We start from the raw sequence: 18,053 nt of genomic DNA, 5'->3' as shown, positions 1-18,053 counted from the left end.
GTGGAATTAAATGATGTCCTGCTGAGCTCCATGGACTTACGTTTCCTTAAAATCCACAATACTGTAAGCAATTCAGATAAGAAATATCCATCCCAATTAACTCACTGTCTTTTGTTTTTAAAACACTTACCACATTACATTAGCATAAATCTGCATTCACACTGTAATCCACGCACCTATCCATTTGGTAAAAATGTCTGCATAACTGTTGGTTTTACTTTAATTTTTATTATAATTGTATAATATCTTTCTTATTCAACTCCTATGGAAGTAACAGAACATTAACAACGATAGCTGTTGTTATACATGGGTTCATGCACTTCAAACAAACATTTTAGACCATTAAAGAAAAGGAAAACAGGAATATTGACAGATATGAAAATAATGTCCTATCTTAATTCTCTTAAACCTGAATCCACACGTCACTGTATGAAGAATTTACTCAGAGGTTTATCTAAATTTAAGGTAACTTCCACGTGTATCTAACTCAGTATACTTCCAACATGAAATTTGCTCTTTAGTATCTGTTAGAAAGGAAATCAGTAATTATCTCAAATGCTTTCAAAGATAACATAACCATCTCTGACCAATCCACTTGGAATATATATATATATATATATGCATATATACATACAAAATCTATACAACATGTAATCTGAATAATAACACACTATGGGATAACTCCTATCGGCTATACAAATAGGAATATATACACAAGTTGCTGTGTTCACATTAAACCATGGTTTAGCATGAAAAACAGAAGCTAGAAGGATCCTGAGCAAGCTTTGGGCATGTGTGCTTTCCCTCCCCTCTCTACCTCTGATTAGCAGCGATTAATTTCAGTTCTTCATAAACTCTGCTTGTTCTTGGAATATGAACTGGAGATCATGGCTTATCAATAACTCAGGGCAGTTTAAAAAACCACCCAAACTCAAACCATGGGTTATAAAACTGGCTTGTTTAAACTAAGCATAGTGCAAACCACAATCCCCAGTTCACGTGCAATGGAAACCTGAGATTAAGGGAAAGTAAACACCGCTGAAGTCCTCCTTCAGACCATGCAGACAGAAAAGTGGAACGAATGTGTGAGCCCAAAAATCACCTGGGCTCATTACAGCTCGTGCAGGTCACACTAAACCATGATGGTGTATGAACATGGCCAATAATCCTAACTGTTGTACAAAGCTGAGACTGCAAAGCAATTTCTAGGTAGAAACCAGTAGAACTGAGTATCAGGTACATTAGAAAGCAAGTAACACTTCCTGGCATTACCAATAAAATGAAAGTTTATGGTAGCAGTTTTGCAACAATAGTCTCTAAGGCAATTCTAAGCTTTTCAAGATGCAAACCTCCATTCTGTTGCATAATTCAGAATGCAAATTTCAGGCATATTAGACGCAGGATATATTATTGTAAGTTTAAGAACTTGGCAGGAACGTGGCGTAAGGGGCAGCAGGACTTTGCTTTTGAGAGCTAGTCCCACATGAGTAAATCATCCCAAAGTAATAATCTGACGCTGAAGAATTGGTGAATACGTCCTTAATCTCCCAATGTAGATTGGTGCCTTTCCAGAGCTTTGAAAGTTTATCCCTCCAGTCGGTTTGCCATGATTATATACAAGTGTTGACTCCCTTGTGAATTCTTCCATTTCAGTCACTCTCAATATATTTCAATCTATTTACATCTCTCACATGGTTATACAATTTCTGTTTCTAAGGCTATATCCACTTAACCTGGGAGTACTTCCAAGCTGGCATACATAGAATTGCAATGTAAATAAAGATAATCAGTTCCTTGATCTGGTTCTCTTCCACTTAACTAATAGTGCCATCCTATGCATCTCTATTCAGAAGTAAATCTCAATGAGTTCAATGGGACTTACCCCCACATAAGTGCTCATAGGATTGCAGCCTAATTGCCCCAAGTCAATATATACAAACCCGGGACTTCTAACTTGAATACATGATTAATTCATGCAGCTAAAGCATGTACGAAGTTCACATGGTAATGGGGAAAAAACCCTAAATAGTCCTTATAAACACTGCAACCAGAATATGCTTTGTGTTTATACTGGGAAAAAATATTTTTTTAAAAAAAACATAAACACCCGAAGAGCTTATCTGTAGGACTAGGAGTGCCAAGTTGAGGTATAATTGTGTTTTTATGAAGTAACAGTATTGAAGTAAAATACAGTATTCCGGTTATTTGGTTTTCCTGTTGTACAGGGGAACTCCTGTAAGCAGCCATGGAAAAGGTAAGTCTTAACTGTGAATGTTGCATGACATTTCTCTACTAAGACAGGATTCAGTGGTCCTATTTTCTTCCAGTGTGAGCCAATTTAAAAACACATCTCCAGTCACCACGAGCAGCAGGACATTGGTGGGGTTTTTTCATCATAGAGATGGGTTGCTTGTCTATTGCTCAGTCTTGGGTTGATGGTAACATAGCACCTTATGTATGGATGTCGTATGTGGGATACTCACATATCACAGGGCTCACTTTTCATGTAAAGTATCGACACTCTGTAGAGTCAATATTGCAAAACGAAGAGCATCGTAATTTTCCATAAGACCTAAGACAGAAGCACACCAGTCATTATTACACATGACACTTTTTTTACCAGTTGATTTTAATATCTAATTTCTATCAGGGCGTCCACAGATGGATTGAACACAGCGTTTTGCAGCGAGATAAATACTTTAGACAGAGGGATGTTAAAAAAAGGCTGTGCAGAGACATTTGCAGCACAAAATAAAGCACAATTTGCAATAACATTGCCAACTGAACACTTAATCAATACAGTCCAATATCAAGCTTTGTTTTAACCTATATCTCATTATGCATCCAATTAACAGGATGCTCAAAGGGCAATATGAAATTTGATAACCCTGAAATAAAGGCCTCGGTTTTCAAAATCTTGACCAAATATCAACCTTTAAAGTGTATACATTTTATGATTGCTCTCCTAAAATGTCTGTTTATCCAGTCCTACTGATGTAAAAGGTGCTGTAAGGAGTTAAATTACATCCTGAGAGTTAATACAGAAGAGGGTTTGCAGAACTGACTCTTGTGCTTTCTTTATTCCTGCCAATTAACACATTACTCCTTCAGGAGCCATGAGAACTCTGCAGATAATTTCATTTGCAAATGGAATGTTTCCTGTAAGATCGTAATGATACCTGACAGCATGACACAGCTGCAGCTATTGCAGGTAAAATACTGCAGACAAGAAGAAGCTATTAATAACCAATGAATGCAAGTCAGATTACAAGCAAACAAAGGCCTCAGCTAAAGTCACATTTACATCATAGATTTAAAGCGCATGGCTTGCCCAAAAGAATCCTGGGAACAGTAGTTTTCTAAAGGTGCTGGGAATGGTCATTCTGTGAGGGGTAAACTACAGTTTCCAGGATTCTTTGGGGGTAGCCATGTAGTTTAAATGTATGGTGTGGATGTGACCTGAATATCCTGCTGGACTAAAGAGAAGCACTACAGCTCTGTACCACACGAATATGTTTTTAGCTCGCTCCGGTGTACAACTGATGGCTAACAGCAACCACAGCCTTAATTAGCTCTTTCTAATTCAAGTGCAGACCTCATGGGTGCCTAAATTGGGTGGGGAGAGAATCTGCAAACAGTAGAGATGTCCTACACTTGAACAAAAACAAAGGTGGCCTCTCCATCTGCTTCTGTTAAAATTTATGCATCCATGAATCTCTCACGACTCTTGGAGATACTCCCAACAGCATAAGGTAATTGTAAGTAACTAGTTCTGGGTGCATGAGAGAGAAGAGAACTATGATGGCAGAGCCGCCTCCTCTTCATCCTCAGTTTCCTAGAGATGCCAAGTGAAACAAATCTGGGGAAGTTGCCCCTACACCCCAAGATGCCTTGATGCATAAGACCTAGGTCTTTCTAGCCAGTGGTTTCTTGAAGTCCCATATCTGCAGAGTTTCTTGAAGTCCCATATCTGCAGAGTTAGCTACTGTGTCCCAACAGCTTTAGTACCAAAGTACCCACTTCCTCAGAATATTTCTACCCCATCTTCTACCTGCCCAATTCTCCTCCCCACCAGGTAAAACAAAGGGAGATTGGATCATCATCATTGAAATGGCCACTGGGAAAGGGGTGGCCATAGAGAGGCACAGCCAGTTACTTCCCTACAATTCAAGGTGAAGAGGGATCCCTCCCTTTGTCTCCAAGCAACCACAGACAACATGTGACTGGTGCCACGGGAATCATTTCCCCCCCCAAAAAAAACCCTAAAAAAACACATTTTCTCCTCCATCCATTGGTTCATGGTGGAGCAAAGAAATGAAAGCAGTCCTTTGCCTCCATCTTCCTTCCCGGTCCAATCTTTGGTGGATTTTTAAAACGAATAATAATCTCCCATGTTGTGACAAAAATAACTTAAAAGTTGCCTTACCCAGGGAGATACGTTTTGCAAGTTAAGTATCCAAAATCTTTCCCATCGCACTCTTCTACACCTTCGTGTCGGTAGCCGTCTCCACAATAAGCATGGCGACATTCTAACGAACCCGAAATAAAAGAGAAAGATAAATAAATACATACATAAATGGGGTTATGTCATGTCAGAGGGCAGTGTGGACTTACTTCCAAATCACACATTAACTCCAAGATTAATCAGTTTGCTTGCCTGTGTACGTTTACAAAACTATCTATTGAAAGGTAAAATACCAGCTCTTTTCCACTTAGTGAAAGTAGCTTTTCCTGAGTGTTTTGGTGCTTTTTTATCCAGATCACACGTGGAAACAGTGAAGTATATGAATTAGGCTTTCCATTTATCTGAGAATCCTTCCGTATATTAAAGCAAGAAAACGAGAATTGGTAACATCAAACGTACTTATACAATCATCAGTCACTATGTTATTGCCATCATCGCATTCTTCACCATCTTGGAGGACCCCATCTCCACAGGTGCTGCCATCTTCCAGCGGGTAGTCCACAGGATAAAAAGGCGTGAGCTGCTGGAATAAACACAAAACAGATACTTGAGCGGGACTATAAACATCTTGAAAAAGGAGGCACCAAAGGAACATGTGATTCCTGTTCTCACTTGCTGAAGATTGGGTGTCTGCTCCTGCCACTTCAGCCAACTGCACAATCCCCTGGAAATGTTTGTGTCCTCACAGCTGTAATATGAATACTGCCGGAACCTCCAACAATTTGCATCCAAACCAAAATGCAAACCATTTTATGACAGGTCTTTACTTACCCTTGAGGAGTTCAGTGAATTTAGGTTGAAGGGGGTGTATTTTAAAATCCTTTCCTTTCCTTTTTTTTTTTACATATCCCGTGATCACAGAATCATGGACCCTTAGGACTAGCACAGACGTAATATTGCCGATTGATTAATCAGTCAGTCTCTCCCTTAATTGCTTCAGTCTTAAGTATGAGGTGAAGAAACGTACTGTTCTGCAGTCTGGATCCCCTAACTATGATTAAGGAGTATCAAAACAGGACTATGGTTTTTGCAGTTTGTGCTACAAATAAGCATGGGATATTTATCTACACAATTCTGAAACTGAACAGTGCAATCCCATGCGTGCTTACTCAGAAGTACACCCCACTGTGTACAAGGGGACTTTCTCCCCTGTAAGCACATATAGGATTGCAGTTGGGCAGAGAAATCGCAGGCAGGATAGTGGAGTGGAGTGAAATGGCATATAATTCATCACATCTGAAGTGTGTGTGTGTGTGTGTGTGTGTGTGTGTGTGTGTGTGTGTGTTTGGTGTAGCTGATGTTCCTGATCCTGATCCTAAAGCCTCTTGGAATAATGGATGGAATTTGTTTTTTTTTTGTTTTTTTTTAACAAAATTTATTAGCATTTTCATAATATAACACAAACCCAACCCCACACCTACAAATACAAAAACAAATACAATTACACATAATGTCAGGATTCTTCTTCTTATTTATATACCTTACAAAAAAAAATTTCTAGTTCTAAATCTTGACGTTTGACTTCCCCCGCCTATTCACCTTCGGTTTTAAATCAATATACTATTTCCTTAACAACTTTTCTCTATAAAAAAATTTAACTTTACTTAACGAAAAAAAAACATACTTATCTTAATCTTTGCATTATAACCTAAATCATAACCAAATATTCTTATAGCTAAACTTATTTCTTCTATCCTTTATCATGCTGCTTTTAACTTAAAATTCAATATCTCCTTACTTATTTAAAATAAACTTGTAATTAACAGACTTCACACTCCGATCTCGGATACCATGGCAGACCATTTAAATTATACATTTAATACTTCAACCCACTCCCCCTCTGTCCATTGTCTTTTTCTGTCTTTCTCCAGAACCAAATCTCCAATTGTCTTCCTCTGAGTGTCCACAGATCCAGGCAGCATCCACAACAAACCCCGCATCGAGCCTCAGGGTGCTCATCATCTCCATTCTGGGCTCCTCCGTTTCTTTTTGTTCTTCTTCTTGTAAAAATCTTAATTCCATGTCCCTTGCCCCCGAGCTGCCACCTCGGAGTCTGGATATTGTAAATTTTCCCATTTCAGGTTCCTTTTCCCGGATTTGCCCAGCCATTTCAGACCATCCTTGAAGCACCCCTCCCAGCTCTTTGTCAAGGCTTGATTCCATTGTGTAAAACTTTTGAAAAGCCTCCTCTGTGGAAAGTAAATCCTTTTTATGAATAATTCCACTCAAAACTTGTAGTTTCCGATTAAGCAATTCCATCTGCAAGACAGTGAGCATTTCCTCATCCTTTAAACTAGAGTTCGATGCCAGTGCGAGCACAAAGTCCAGCATTTTAGGAGAGAGGGTGAGTATCAGATTTCAGTTCCTGTCTCTTCCTTCCTTTGTTTCAATTTTTTCCCACGACAAACCAAGTCGCCGCCATTTCTCCGAAGCCGGAGTATAAAGACCAAAACTTCAAGTGGAGATATTTTTTCCCCAGTTAACCCCCGAAGGGAAATCTCAACAGACTCAGTTTTCAATTTCCAAGTACTTTCTATTGATTGTTGTAGCAGCAGCCACTTAAAGAGTTAATTTCTTTCACCACCCGAAGGGAGGGAGGCGGGCTGCCTTTCTTCTTTCCCCCAGATCGTTCCAGGAATACAAAGAGTCAATCAATTACTCACAGCCTCTGGGTTCTTATCAGCTCCTTGAAAACAGGTAGAACTTAGACGCTCATCACAGGCTTTGTCGCCGCATTTACATCCCGGTTGGGGCATGTCCCCTATAGCCCGGCTCCGTCGTCCCTTCACCCCCACTCCCCCTTTACAGGGGGAGCGAGGGAAGGGTTCGGAGCCACAACGGGCACAGCCGGGGAGCCCAGGGTGCGGGACGCTCTTCCCGCACCCCAACCGGAGCCCCGCTATGCGGCTGCAGGGCTCCTGACCCCCGGGATGAACTGGGTGCTTCGCAGCCGAAGCATCCCACGACCACCCATAATGGCGTCAGCCGCCGGAAGTCCTATAATGGATGGAATTTGAGTCCAATGGATAGGCCAGGTCTGACACATACACACCCAATTGCTAGATGCCTGTTTCAGGGCCTACTGCTGGCAGAAATAGATTTATGCCCACAGAGGTGCCCTCTGCTCTGCTGGAGGAACTCTCTGCCATCAGAGAGTGCTCTCTGCCCCTCTGCAGATCTGGGGATTAGGATCACCCTGCAAACTGTCCTTTCACATTAAACAGATATACATATATAGCAGATTCTCCAAGTGTCCCTATTTTCCAGGGACAGTCCTGGATTAACACAAGCCACCCTGGTTTCTGATTTGATCCCAGAATGCCCGACTTTTCCTTAGGATGTCCTTATTTTCATTGGAGAAAAGTTGGAGGGTGTAGAGTTATCCAACCCCTGAGCCATCTGAAGGCAATCCTGTATAGGGAAGATTTTTACAAAATTGTTTAATGTTTTATTATGTTTTTATATACCATATGTTGGAAGCTGCCCAGAGCGGCTGGGGCAACCCAGTAAGATGTGTGAGGTAAAAATAGCAAAATGATAATTATGGAATGAGACATCCCTATTTTCATCAGAGAAATGTTGGGGGGAGGTATGGTATAGACTAGGCATTCCCAAACTCGGCCCTCCAGCTGTTTTGGGATACAATTCCCATCATCCCTGATCACTGGTCCTGTTAGCTAGGGGTGATGGGAGTTGTAGTCCCAAAACAGCTGGAGGGCCAAGTTTGGGGGTGCCTGGTATAGACCACTTGTTTTGTTTATGCCTGCCATAGTCCGTTCAGTGATATTTGCTTTTTCTGATATATATTCGGGGGGGGGGACGACAATTGAGAGTTCATCTGCTGCAGAAATTCACTTCACCCAATAAATACTTTAAACATAGAAATTTTTAGTTCCAATGGAATGAAATGCTTACAAAACTTGCACTATTTATCTATCATTTATTTACCTACCTACCTACCTGAATTGGAAGCCATCCAAAAGCATCTTTGAAATACAAAGATCTCTGATCTCTACGAAATGCTAGGGCATTTTCTGTGTTTAATCTGTCCAGTTCTTCCTGATTATTCACTACAAAAATCTGGAAAAGAGAAATAAAAAGTAGGAGTTGGAGAAGACACAAGGCTGCCACAACACCTACTGTAGGAGAGAATACTAAAGTGGTGATGGAAATTTAGAGACCAAAATCCTTCTAAATCTGAAGGATTTGCATTGACTGAAACCTTCCCCATTGACCTCAAAAAACCACTTGTAATTAAGCGGAATGTACTGTTTGCTCTAATCAAGGGACCAGGAACCCAATACTATGAACACACTCAACTAATAATGAAAACCAGGGGTGGGGAATGAATCGTCCTCCACATGTCACTGAACTCCAACTCCCATCAGCCCCCACCAGCACAGCAATAATGTTAGGGATGGTGGAAGCTTTGTCTGACAAAATTTTGAGGGCGGGAGATTTCCTAGGCCTAGCCTAATACGTAACCAGTGTTGCTATCTGCCCATCCTCATGCAACCGAAAATAAGAGAATATTTTCTGTAGGTAGAATAGTCTTCGAGAAAAAGAACGAGGGAGAGATGTGCTCCATGTCTAGAAGGTGAGAGAGCACAACCTCCAAAGTGTGAGACAAACAAAGAGATAACATAAGCAATTAATTGTTTTAAATTGTTTGCCTCCGGAATTGACAGAGAGAGGAGGTAGTTGTGGTTGCATCATAGTCACATCCCAGGCACCATTCCATAGCTGTCTGTACGTTAAGGAACATGGGATGTGCCCGATATCGAATGAGACCATTGATCCATCTAGCTCTGTACTGTCTGCACTGACAAACCCACAAGTTGACCAAAGTGGCTACTTCATGCCAGCAGTCTGGATCCGTTAACACAGTATGCCCATATCAACCTCACTTACTGCAGGAACCTTTGAATAAGGCTGTCCAAACAGTGGCTCGTCATAGGGTGGGATATTCCCATTTTGCTGAGGGTTGCAGAGACATTTTCCTGGAGGTCCAGGAAGTCCTCTCTCTCCTTTTGTCCCCTTTGTTAGTTGCCCTAGAAAACATCAGATTTGACACGCAAGGTAGATGCTGAAATAGATAAAGACATACTGAAAAGGGAAAAATGAGTCCTTGTCTGCAAGCTAAACGTCTCATATTGAAAAGCTGTCTTTGACTCCTGTAAGCTTCTTTGGGGGCTAGTACAAATACTTGTCAAATATTATTGGCCTCAAATATTATTGACCAATAACTCAGAAACTTACAGGTGCACCAGCTGAGTCACACCTTGCCTTACTCCTGCAAGACAATGACTCCTATACAACCTTGCAGGTGGCAAGGTTTCTAAACTCTGTCATATCTCAAAAAAGGCGCTGTGGCCAACTACACGACCACTAATACTTTTGTTTTCTGCTCCCTGGTTGCAATTTTAAAACTTGTATTTGTGCTGTGGTTTGTTTCCCTATGACTCCAGGGTCTATGGTTTGCTGTAACTTTATGTCATATATTCCATATTTTATGTTTTTATGGGCTTATGGCCGCAATAAATTTGAATTGAATATTGGCCTTCCAACTTTGGGAATGGTTGTATATTGTTTGCCACCATTGTTTGATTTCCATGGGTTATAAATTACAGGTAGATAGCCGTGTTGGTCTGCCATAGTCAAAACAAAATATAAAATAAAAAAATCCTTCCAGTAGCACCTTAGAGACCAACTAAGTTTGTTCTTGGTATGAGCTTTTGTGTGCATCCACTCTTCAGAAGTTGGTCTCTAAGGTGCTTCTGAAAGGATTTTTTGATTTTATATTTTGTTTGACATGGGTTATTAAATTGGTCTTTAACTTAGGATGTTTCCAGATGGATGTTTATTGTGGAATCTGTGCTCTTCATGCATGCAAGTTGAGTCATTGGCATTTAAATGCCAGCCCATTAAACCCCCTCCACATTAACTTCAGACTGATCCTTCTGCCCTTTCCAGGGGAAATCCAATAAGTAACACACACACACTCAAACCCTTTTGCAATGACCCATTTGCAAATTAAATCCCCATCTGGAAGGACCGTTATCATTGCCTTTTAAAAGTTTCAGGGTGGGCATACTGCTTCATTTCCAAGTTATGTTCCAAAACTTACTGCTGAAATCCTCAAACTTTTCAAACCACAAAAGTTCCAGTTTACTTTTTGTCCCACTTTAATTGTTCTGTAATGCTCCAGGTGGTAATAACATGGAAACAATCTGGAAGTATCGCAGAGCAACTAATGAAGCTGAAGTGTATGTAGATGGCCCAGTTTAAATCCACCTCTTATTCACTATTATTGAATCAATGGCATGTCCATTCCTACCTTTTCAGGGAAGTTTTTAATTTGTAATATTTTTGTATCTGATTTTTGTTGGAAGCCGCCCAGAGTGGCTGGGGAAATCCAGCCAGATGGGCGGGGTACAAATTATTATTATTATTATTATTATTATTATTATTATTATTATTATTATTATTATTATTATTACCAACACATCAAAGGCAACAACTGGGACACCATCTTTCTGTTTTTCCTTGCGAGAGGATGGCAGCCATTTTGGGCACCGAGGTCTCACGCAATTTTGCACCACAATTCCCCAGAGGTTTCCCATTTTGGAGCATCATGAGAGAACACATTGCTCAAAATGGCCACCGTCCTCTCATGAGAAAAAAACGGGATGTCCCTTTTTCCAGGACACTGGTGGGGTATGGATTGCTGCAAAATACACCCACAGAACACCACCAGTCAGGGATGCAAACTTGAAAAAAATATTGGGGGGTGGGTGGGTAAGCCTCTTCCTGCATAATCGATCACATGACATGGTACACACATATTTTATTGCAGGGTGAAGGGACCTCAGCCTCTAGGAGTTGGCTCATATTACACCAGTCTAGAAGGGCCCTTATTTCAGAGTGCAAGGGGTAGTTGAGAGCAAAAGAAGTCCAATCATAGTGCAGGGAAAGCCCAACCCCACACTAAAACCTTATCTTAAAAATGTGTGATCCCCCACCTCAGCTAGTGGTTCAGCAGAAACCTCGTGGGCGCCTGTCTCTTTTCTGTGAGGCAACTCAATATGATTAAATTGAAGGGGGAAAGGGAACGAGTAGCCATTTTGAAAGGTCTGCCTTACCTGTTGCCAAAGGGCCTGGTGGACCAGGCTGACCAGGGGGGCCAGGTCTTCCAGGTGGGCCTGAGGCACCAGGAGGTCCTATGTCTCCCCTTTGTCCCTAGTATATAAAAGAAAGGACTGCTTATTTATAACGTTCCCTAACAAGCTAACGTACTCTGTTATAGTGCAAATCCTATGGCTCCATGGGTCAAAATAGCATGCCCTTCAACTACACAGAAAAGATCGAAATGCCAAAATTGCAAATTAAATCTGCAGGACCTTATACATATTATGGCAAATCCATGCATTTCCCCAACAAATATATATATAATAATATATTATGATCCCATAAATTTCCCAGTTCTGCACATTTCAGAATGGCTTATTACAGTAGAAACTCGGTTTTCGAACGTAATCGGTCCTGTCGACCGTTCGACTTCCGAAATGTTTGAAAACCAAAAACTCAAGACGGAAGCCTCAATACAATAGGGAAATTCAAAACGGAAGCTGAGTGGCACGTTCGGCTTCCAAAAATCATTCGAAAACCAGAGCAGTTACTTCTGGGTTTTCGGCGTTCAAAAGCCAAAACATTCGATTTCGGAGGCGTTTGACAACTGAGGTTCCATTATACTAGGACTACACCAAATGTTCAGAGAGAAAAAATTGTGAGGAAATTTCTTCAAGAGTAGGGATGGGAAAATCTATCAATTTGGGGGGTTTTCCCTGGTTTCTAGCTTTTCCAACCTTAAGTTCGATTCTCCACAATTTGCATTCTCCCCCCTCATAAAATTCATCAGCATTTTACTGTGAATTGCTATACGCACACACAAAAAATTGTTTATGATCATCATCACCGCCACAGTGTGGCACTTGTAAGGTTGAAACCGGCAGAGTTGCACTGGCCGGCCTTGTAACTGAATGACTCGAGCCTGAGAAGACTCCGCATGAACCTGAAGGAGTCAAATGAGCTAAGCAAGATGGATCTCAGAATGGAAGTGGAAGTAACACCTTCTTAATTTAGCTGCCACTGCCGGCATTTTATATGGGGTTGTCAGCTGGCTCTGGAGAAAGGAAATGACTGAGTAGGTGAAAAGTGGCCCCTCTCATTACAAACAGCTATGTACACACGGCACTCAGTTTCTCAAAACAATATTTGGAGTTTAGGAAATTGTAGGCCTGTAACAGAATCAATGGGAACAAATTGGCAAGCACATTTGTACAGTATTCAGCTACACCCTTAACAAAAGCACATGTAATGTTTTCTAGTTATTGCCATGCTGGACCTGGTTTCTCTTGCAAGGTTTTTGTGCTAGCAGATGTCAAAGAAAGCGATTGCCTCACAAACAATTATGTTTTCTAGATGGCATCCATGCTTGTAAGAACATCAGACCAGATGCCTACAGGACGTCCACTCCTCCATCAATAAAAGTTTTTCAAGTAAAATATACTCCTTTATTTATTTTGTAGCTCCTACCAAGAGACTCTTTCTATACTGAATAACAACTTTATATAGAGTGAACTTGGGTATACTATTAGTATGTGGGGCCACCACAAAGTAGGGCAGTTGTTTTAATACTTTTGGGGGACTCTCTAGGTATGCAGAAGTATATATGTTTGTAAATTTAAGCATCTCTTAGTGTGTACTGTGTATGAAGGGGAGCAGAGTAAGCATGGTAGGGGAATCTGACTGTTTCCTGAGGGAAATTTCTCTTCTGAATTTGCTGGATGGGCATGTCATCATTCTTCAAAAGGTCAAAATTATGAACGTAGAAAACTTTGCCTTGTGGGGAGAAAAAACTCAGAGAACCCCATAATATATTTTATTCAGCAACGTCTCCATTGCTTTTTTTTATTCCTTTCCAAAGGAAATGGACATTGAGGAGTGGTTCAAACAAGCATTTCCCCCTTTCCCAGCAATCTCCAGACTCACCACTATACAGAGAAAAATATTGAGTGAACCAGGACTACATAGATATAGTCACTGCTCCTTGAATTAATGATGGTATAACCAAGTTAGATCTATTACATATTCCCCTCTAGATGCATTATTTCTGACTGCAGATCATTTTACATTCTACAATTTCTTGAAGCGATAGTGCTGTACTGTACCAAGAGTTTAATGCAATATTCTTTGGTATGGAGATGTGTTAGCTCCTTGGTCTTATGACCTGACATGGTTCCATGGTCCACCTTTAAGCATCACTGCTTTTCACTCATTAAATATCAGTGTTTTTGTCATCTGCCATATTTCTGGATGAAGCAGTCTTTATCTGTTCTGAACTGACTTATATTCTCTATTACCTCCTTTCTCAGCGATATTATGCCCTATTATGAATCATAATCAGATATCCTTGTTCCTTTGCATGGCATTTAATACAAGTGACAATAAATCTGGTCTGTGTTGTTGTTTTTAAATAGGATGTTCAGAAGATCCAATTATAACTGCAATGCACCCAAAAATGTAGAGTCTAAACTAAGGATAGGCAAATCCGTCAATTTTGGTTTCTCCCATTGTCTCATTTTTAATTTATTTTTAGATAATTTTTATTAAATATTCTGTTTTACAATTTAAAATGCTCATTTTACATCTTTAAGGTATCAATAACTTCCCTTCTTCTCTTCCCATGGTTCATTTTACATATCATAAATCCCTGCATATTTTACAAAAACTATACCATTCAGTATTCCATTATTGCATCCATCAAAGCTTATTTACACTGTTGAATTTACCTTAATGCTGTCAGTGCCACTGTCTCAGTTCCCCACATTTCCACATCTGCTTGTGATCTTAAAAAAAGTCTACAAAATTAACCACCATTTTAGTGCTGATTTCCCTTAATATACAATTTTTTCTATGTAATGTTGCCTAATATCCTAATTTTTGCAAACCAATTTCCCCAAGTATAATGCATTTTTGTATGCTATTTCCACTAACATACACATATTATAGGCACGTTTAGCTGTAGAATATGCATTTTTGTATCCATCGCTTAGCTAGAGAACTCCATTGCAAAATGTGGAGAAGATTTTTTGAGAGATAACTGCGTTGAAGTTTGAGTACTGTTTCAGATAGTGTGAATTAGATAACATACATCTTTACATGCCAAATGAACCAAATTCATCCCTCATCCCTTGCTGAGACACAGTCCACAGACAAAATATTTTTGGAAACATGTTAAATAAAATACAGTACAGGATTCCTACTTGTTTGCCTCTTTTCCCTGGTCTTCCAGTTGGACCTCTGTGTCCGGATGAACCAGATTCCCCCTTTGGGCCCATTTCTCCCTTAACGGGGATGGAAAGGACAAAGAGAAGAGCTTTAGCAAAAATATATTTTCTTGGTTTTATTTACAGCCCAGCCCTGGGCAGCTTCCCACCCTCCTGAGAAGGAAGAGCTTTGAAGGGGCAGACCAGGCAGCTGACAGCTTGCCGGATCTGTCCCTTCAAATGTAAAAATGGATCCAGTCGGCTTTCTGTCTTTCAAATCCACACCTCCTCAGGGCGCCCACATGGAATTCAGCAAAGGGCTGAATCTGTCCCTGAGACATAGTTTCCCCCACACTTATTCACAGATCAAGGCAGCATAAACCAGGAGTCAGCAAACTTTTCCAGCAGGGGGCCGGTCCACTGTCGCTCAGACCTTGTGGGGGGCCGGACTACATTTTGAAAAAAAATATGAACGAATTCCTATGCCCCACAAATAACCCAGAGATGCATTTTAAATAAAAGGACACATTCTACTCATGTAAAAACACCAGACAGGCCCCACAAATAACCCAGAGATGCATTTTAAATAAAAGGACACATTGTACTCATGTAAAAACATGCCGATTCCTGGACCATCCGCGGGCCGCATTTAGAAGGCGATTGGGTGCATCCGGCCCCAGGGCCTTAGTTTGGGGACCCCTGGCATAAACCTAATGCTGAATACATTTCACTTGGGAGTCTTAACAGTGCAATGTGTATGTTTTGAGGTGTAAGTTCCTCTGAGTGAAACGGGGCTTATCCCCTCATAAGTGTGCACAGAAAGTAAACCAGAAAGTTAAGTCCTACTGAACACAGTGGGAGTTACTTCTGAGTAAATCTATGAAGGGTTGTACTTTTTAAAGGCTTCCAAATGCAGTATTAATGCCAACATATGCCAAGCAGGTGGAAAGCCTGAGAATTTCTTGCTTTCTATAGACATACCTTCTGCCCCAGCATTCCAGGGAAACCTATGTGTCCCTGCAAAGAGAATGTTGGGAAAGACACAAGTTAAATTGTTTTCTAATGAATCATTTTGAGTTTCGTATAAACACAATAAGAAAGAATGCGAGTCACTGATTCAGTTTGATGATGATGATGATGGTTGCAGTTAGAAAATAAAATAAAAATAAATCACCAGAAAAACTATTATGTGTTGTGTTGTTTTTTTTACCTTGCCCTTCCTTGCATAGAAGCCCAAGATGGATGCATACAATAAGCAAAAGATACAAACCATTTAAAACAAATTAGTAAAACAATGTATTATTTTATGATGAGGCGTGGTGATTACCCTTTTAAAATGTGGGGTTTGGGGAGGGAGTGTTATTGGGTTGTTGTTTTTATTTTGATTATATATTTGTGGTTTTATATTTTTGATTTTGTTCTGTGAACCGCCCTGAGACCTCTGAATATAGGGGAGTATAGAAATTCAATAAAATAATAATAAAGTGTTGGACTAGGTAGGACCTGAGAGACCAGGGTTCAAATCCTCACTTGGCCATGGAGCTCTCCTTGGGCCAGTCACAGTCTCTAAACCAGGGTTGTTGTGAGGATAAAATGTCGAGGAAGAGAACCGGGTACTACACCACCTCGAGCTTCTTGGAGGAAAAGTATGGTATAAATGCAAGTAGTAAATCAGTAAGTAAATAAAGACAGCAAATGAATGATTTTTTTTTTAATGATGTCATTTGGAAAATACGAGGTCATAGACCATTGCAGATATTTCTGACCAATTCTGACATCACAGATAAGGGCTATAGTTCACCGGACCTTCAACCAAATAGATTTGTGTTATTGTCCTAGCAATGAGCATAGCTGATTGTGTACGGAAGTTAAACGAAGTCTGCATCTATAGTCTCCATCCTCATACAACTATGCTATGAATGCAACCACAAATCAAACTACGTTGAACACGAATTAGGTGCTCTATTAAGGTAATATTACCTTGTCTCCTTTGCTGCCTTTGTCGCCCTTCTCTCCCTGAGTTCCCTGTGGAAAACCATACAGGAGATAATAGCTGTACTGTAGATCACGGGGTTTCAAAAACCTATGCTCCCCCCCCCCCAGCATTGAATGTAGAATTAAACACAGAAGCCCATCAAAATGAAGTTGTTCAGTATACAGAACACTTGTTAGATTCTTGGTCCCCCACAATTACCATCCTTGGTACACTCCATGCAAAGTAATGAACACGACTTTCAAGTTAGCTGATCTTCAGCTAGTGGGCCATTACCTGAAATTAAGCCAATGTGGATTGTACCAACATTCAGCACGGGTATCCTTTGTTTGCTTTAAAACCCTTTTAAGTAATTAATGTGTGGACAAATGACACATGCAGTGCTGTGCTTTGACCCATCTCCCCCCCCCAAAAAAAACCCCTCCCTATGCAGCATTCCTGATTACAGAGAGCTGGCTTTGTGTCAACACTTGAACATGTACAAATTATTTTCAGTAATGGAATTTTAAAAATGTAGGTTTGGGGTGGGACAGAGCCTTACGTCACATCTGCCTATGCCTTTTCTATGCATTACCAAATGAAATGAATTAAAGGGGATGAGAGGAGAGGACAAAGAGAGAGAGAGAGTAGGAGGAGGGGAAGCACTCAGAGGAAAATAGAAGAAGAAAGCAATGTATTTTATTCCCAGCACTTTGCCTGCTGATGTGTGCATGACTGTCCAGATGATTATTGGCCAAATGTGTAAACTTTCTCTTTTGCTGCTAAGAATTCCCTTATTCCGAATAGGATTCCTCGCAAGAAAAGGGAAAAGTTGACAGCTATGTGATAAGACTACTTGAAGGGCTTATTGGTGGCAATTCATCTGTGGCTGTATGAGAACATATAACCAATTTCTTGATACTATTCCTAATGGGCGGTGAATGCACATCATAAAGTTGCCTTAATTGGTTCTTCCCAACAGCTGTCAAAGATTTACCCTTTAGCTGTGTCATTCTGAATACCATTTTAAACTTGTTTCACTCTTGGGATGACCGATGTTTTCCACGAATGCATTAAATGCATGATATTGGCTTAACAAGTGGCTGTCAGTGAAGCACTTTTTTTTTTAAACAAAGTAAGCATGTTGGTTTAAAGGCGAAGCGCTTGGAGTAAAGACATGGCGTCTGTGTGCTGAGCAGCCCCCAATAGTTCAAGAGAGCTCTTTCCCCCCGGCCCTCCTGCGAATGCAGGCAAGCAATTGCATGCGCAGGAAGTGGAGCAGGCTGCT

The 18,053-nt window shown here is 40.5% G+C and overlaps 1 protein-coding gene across 3 annotated transcripts in view; it reads right to left on the bottom strand.

Moving 5' to 3' along the window:
- Nucleotides 1-208: 208 nt before the first annotated feature.
- The window catches only part of COLQ (collagen like tail subunit of asymmetric acetylcholinesterase), a 42,712-nt gene continuing 24,867 nt past the window's right edge, over nucleotides 209-18,053 (bottom strand). For 2 of the 3 annotated variants that reach the window (XM_033166357.1, XM_033166358.1), the window contains 9 exons: nucleotides 16,774-16,818; nucleotides 15,775-15,810; nucleotides 14,791-14,871; nucleotides 11,608-11,704; nucleotides 9,377-9,516; nucleotides 8,426-8,545; nucleotides 4,865-4,985; nucleotides 4,427-4,529; nucleotides 209-2,572 (listed from right to left, as the gene is read on the bottom strand). In XM_033166357.1, the coding sequence (XP_033022248.1) occupies nucleotides 2,503-2,572; nucleotides 4,427-4,529; nucleotides 4,865-4,985; nucleotides 8,426-8,545; nucleotides 9,377-9,516; nucleotides 11,608-11,704; nucleotides 14,791-14,871; nucleotides 15,775-15,810; nucleotides 16,774-16,818 (813 nt within the window). In that variant the 3' untranslated portion in view covers nucleotides 209-2,502. Of the gene's footprint in view, nucleotides 2,573-4,426; nucleotides 4,530-4,864; nucleotides 4,989-8,425; nucleotides 8,546-9,376; nucleotides 9,517-11,607; nucleotides 11,705-14,790; nucleotides 14,872-15,774; nucleotides 15,811-16,773; nucleotides 16,819-18,053 lie in introns of all 3 variants that reach the window. The other variant, XM_033166356.1, reaches the window with a different exon arrangement.

Source organism: Lacerta agilis, chromosome 12 (assembly GCF_009819535.1).
Source record: "Lacerta agilis isolate rLacAgi1 chromosome 12, rLacAgi1.pri, whole genome shotgun sequence".
NCBI classification, from domain to species: Eukaryota; Metazoa; Chordata; class Lepidosauria; order Squamata; family Lacertidae; genus Lacerta; species Lacerta agilis.
This window is presented reverse-complemented; position numbering and strand designations above follow the sequence as displayed.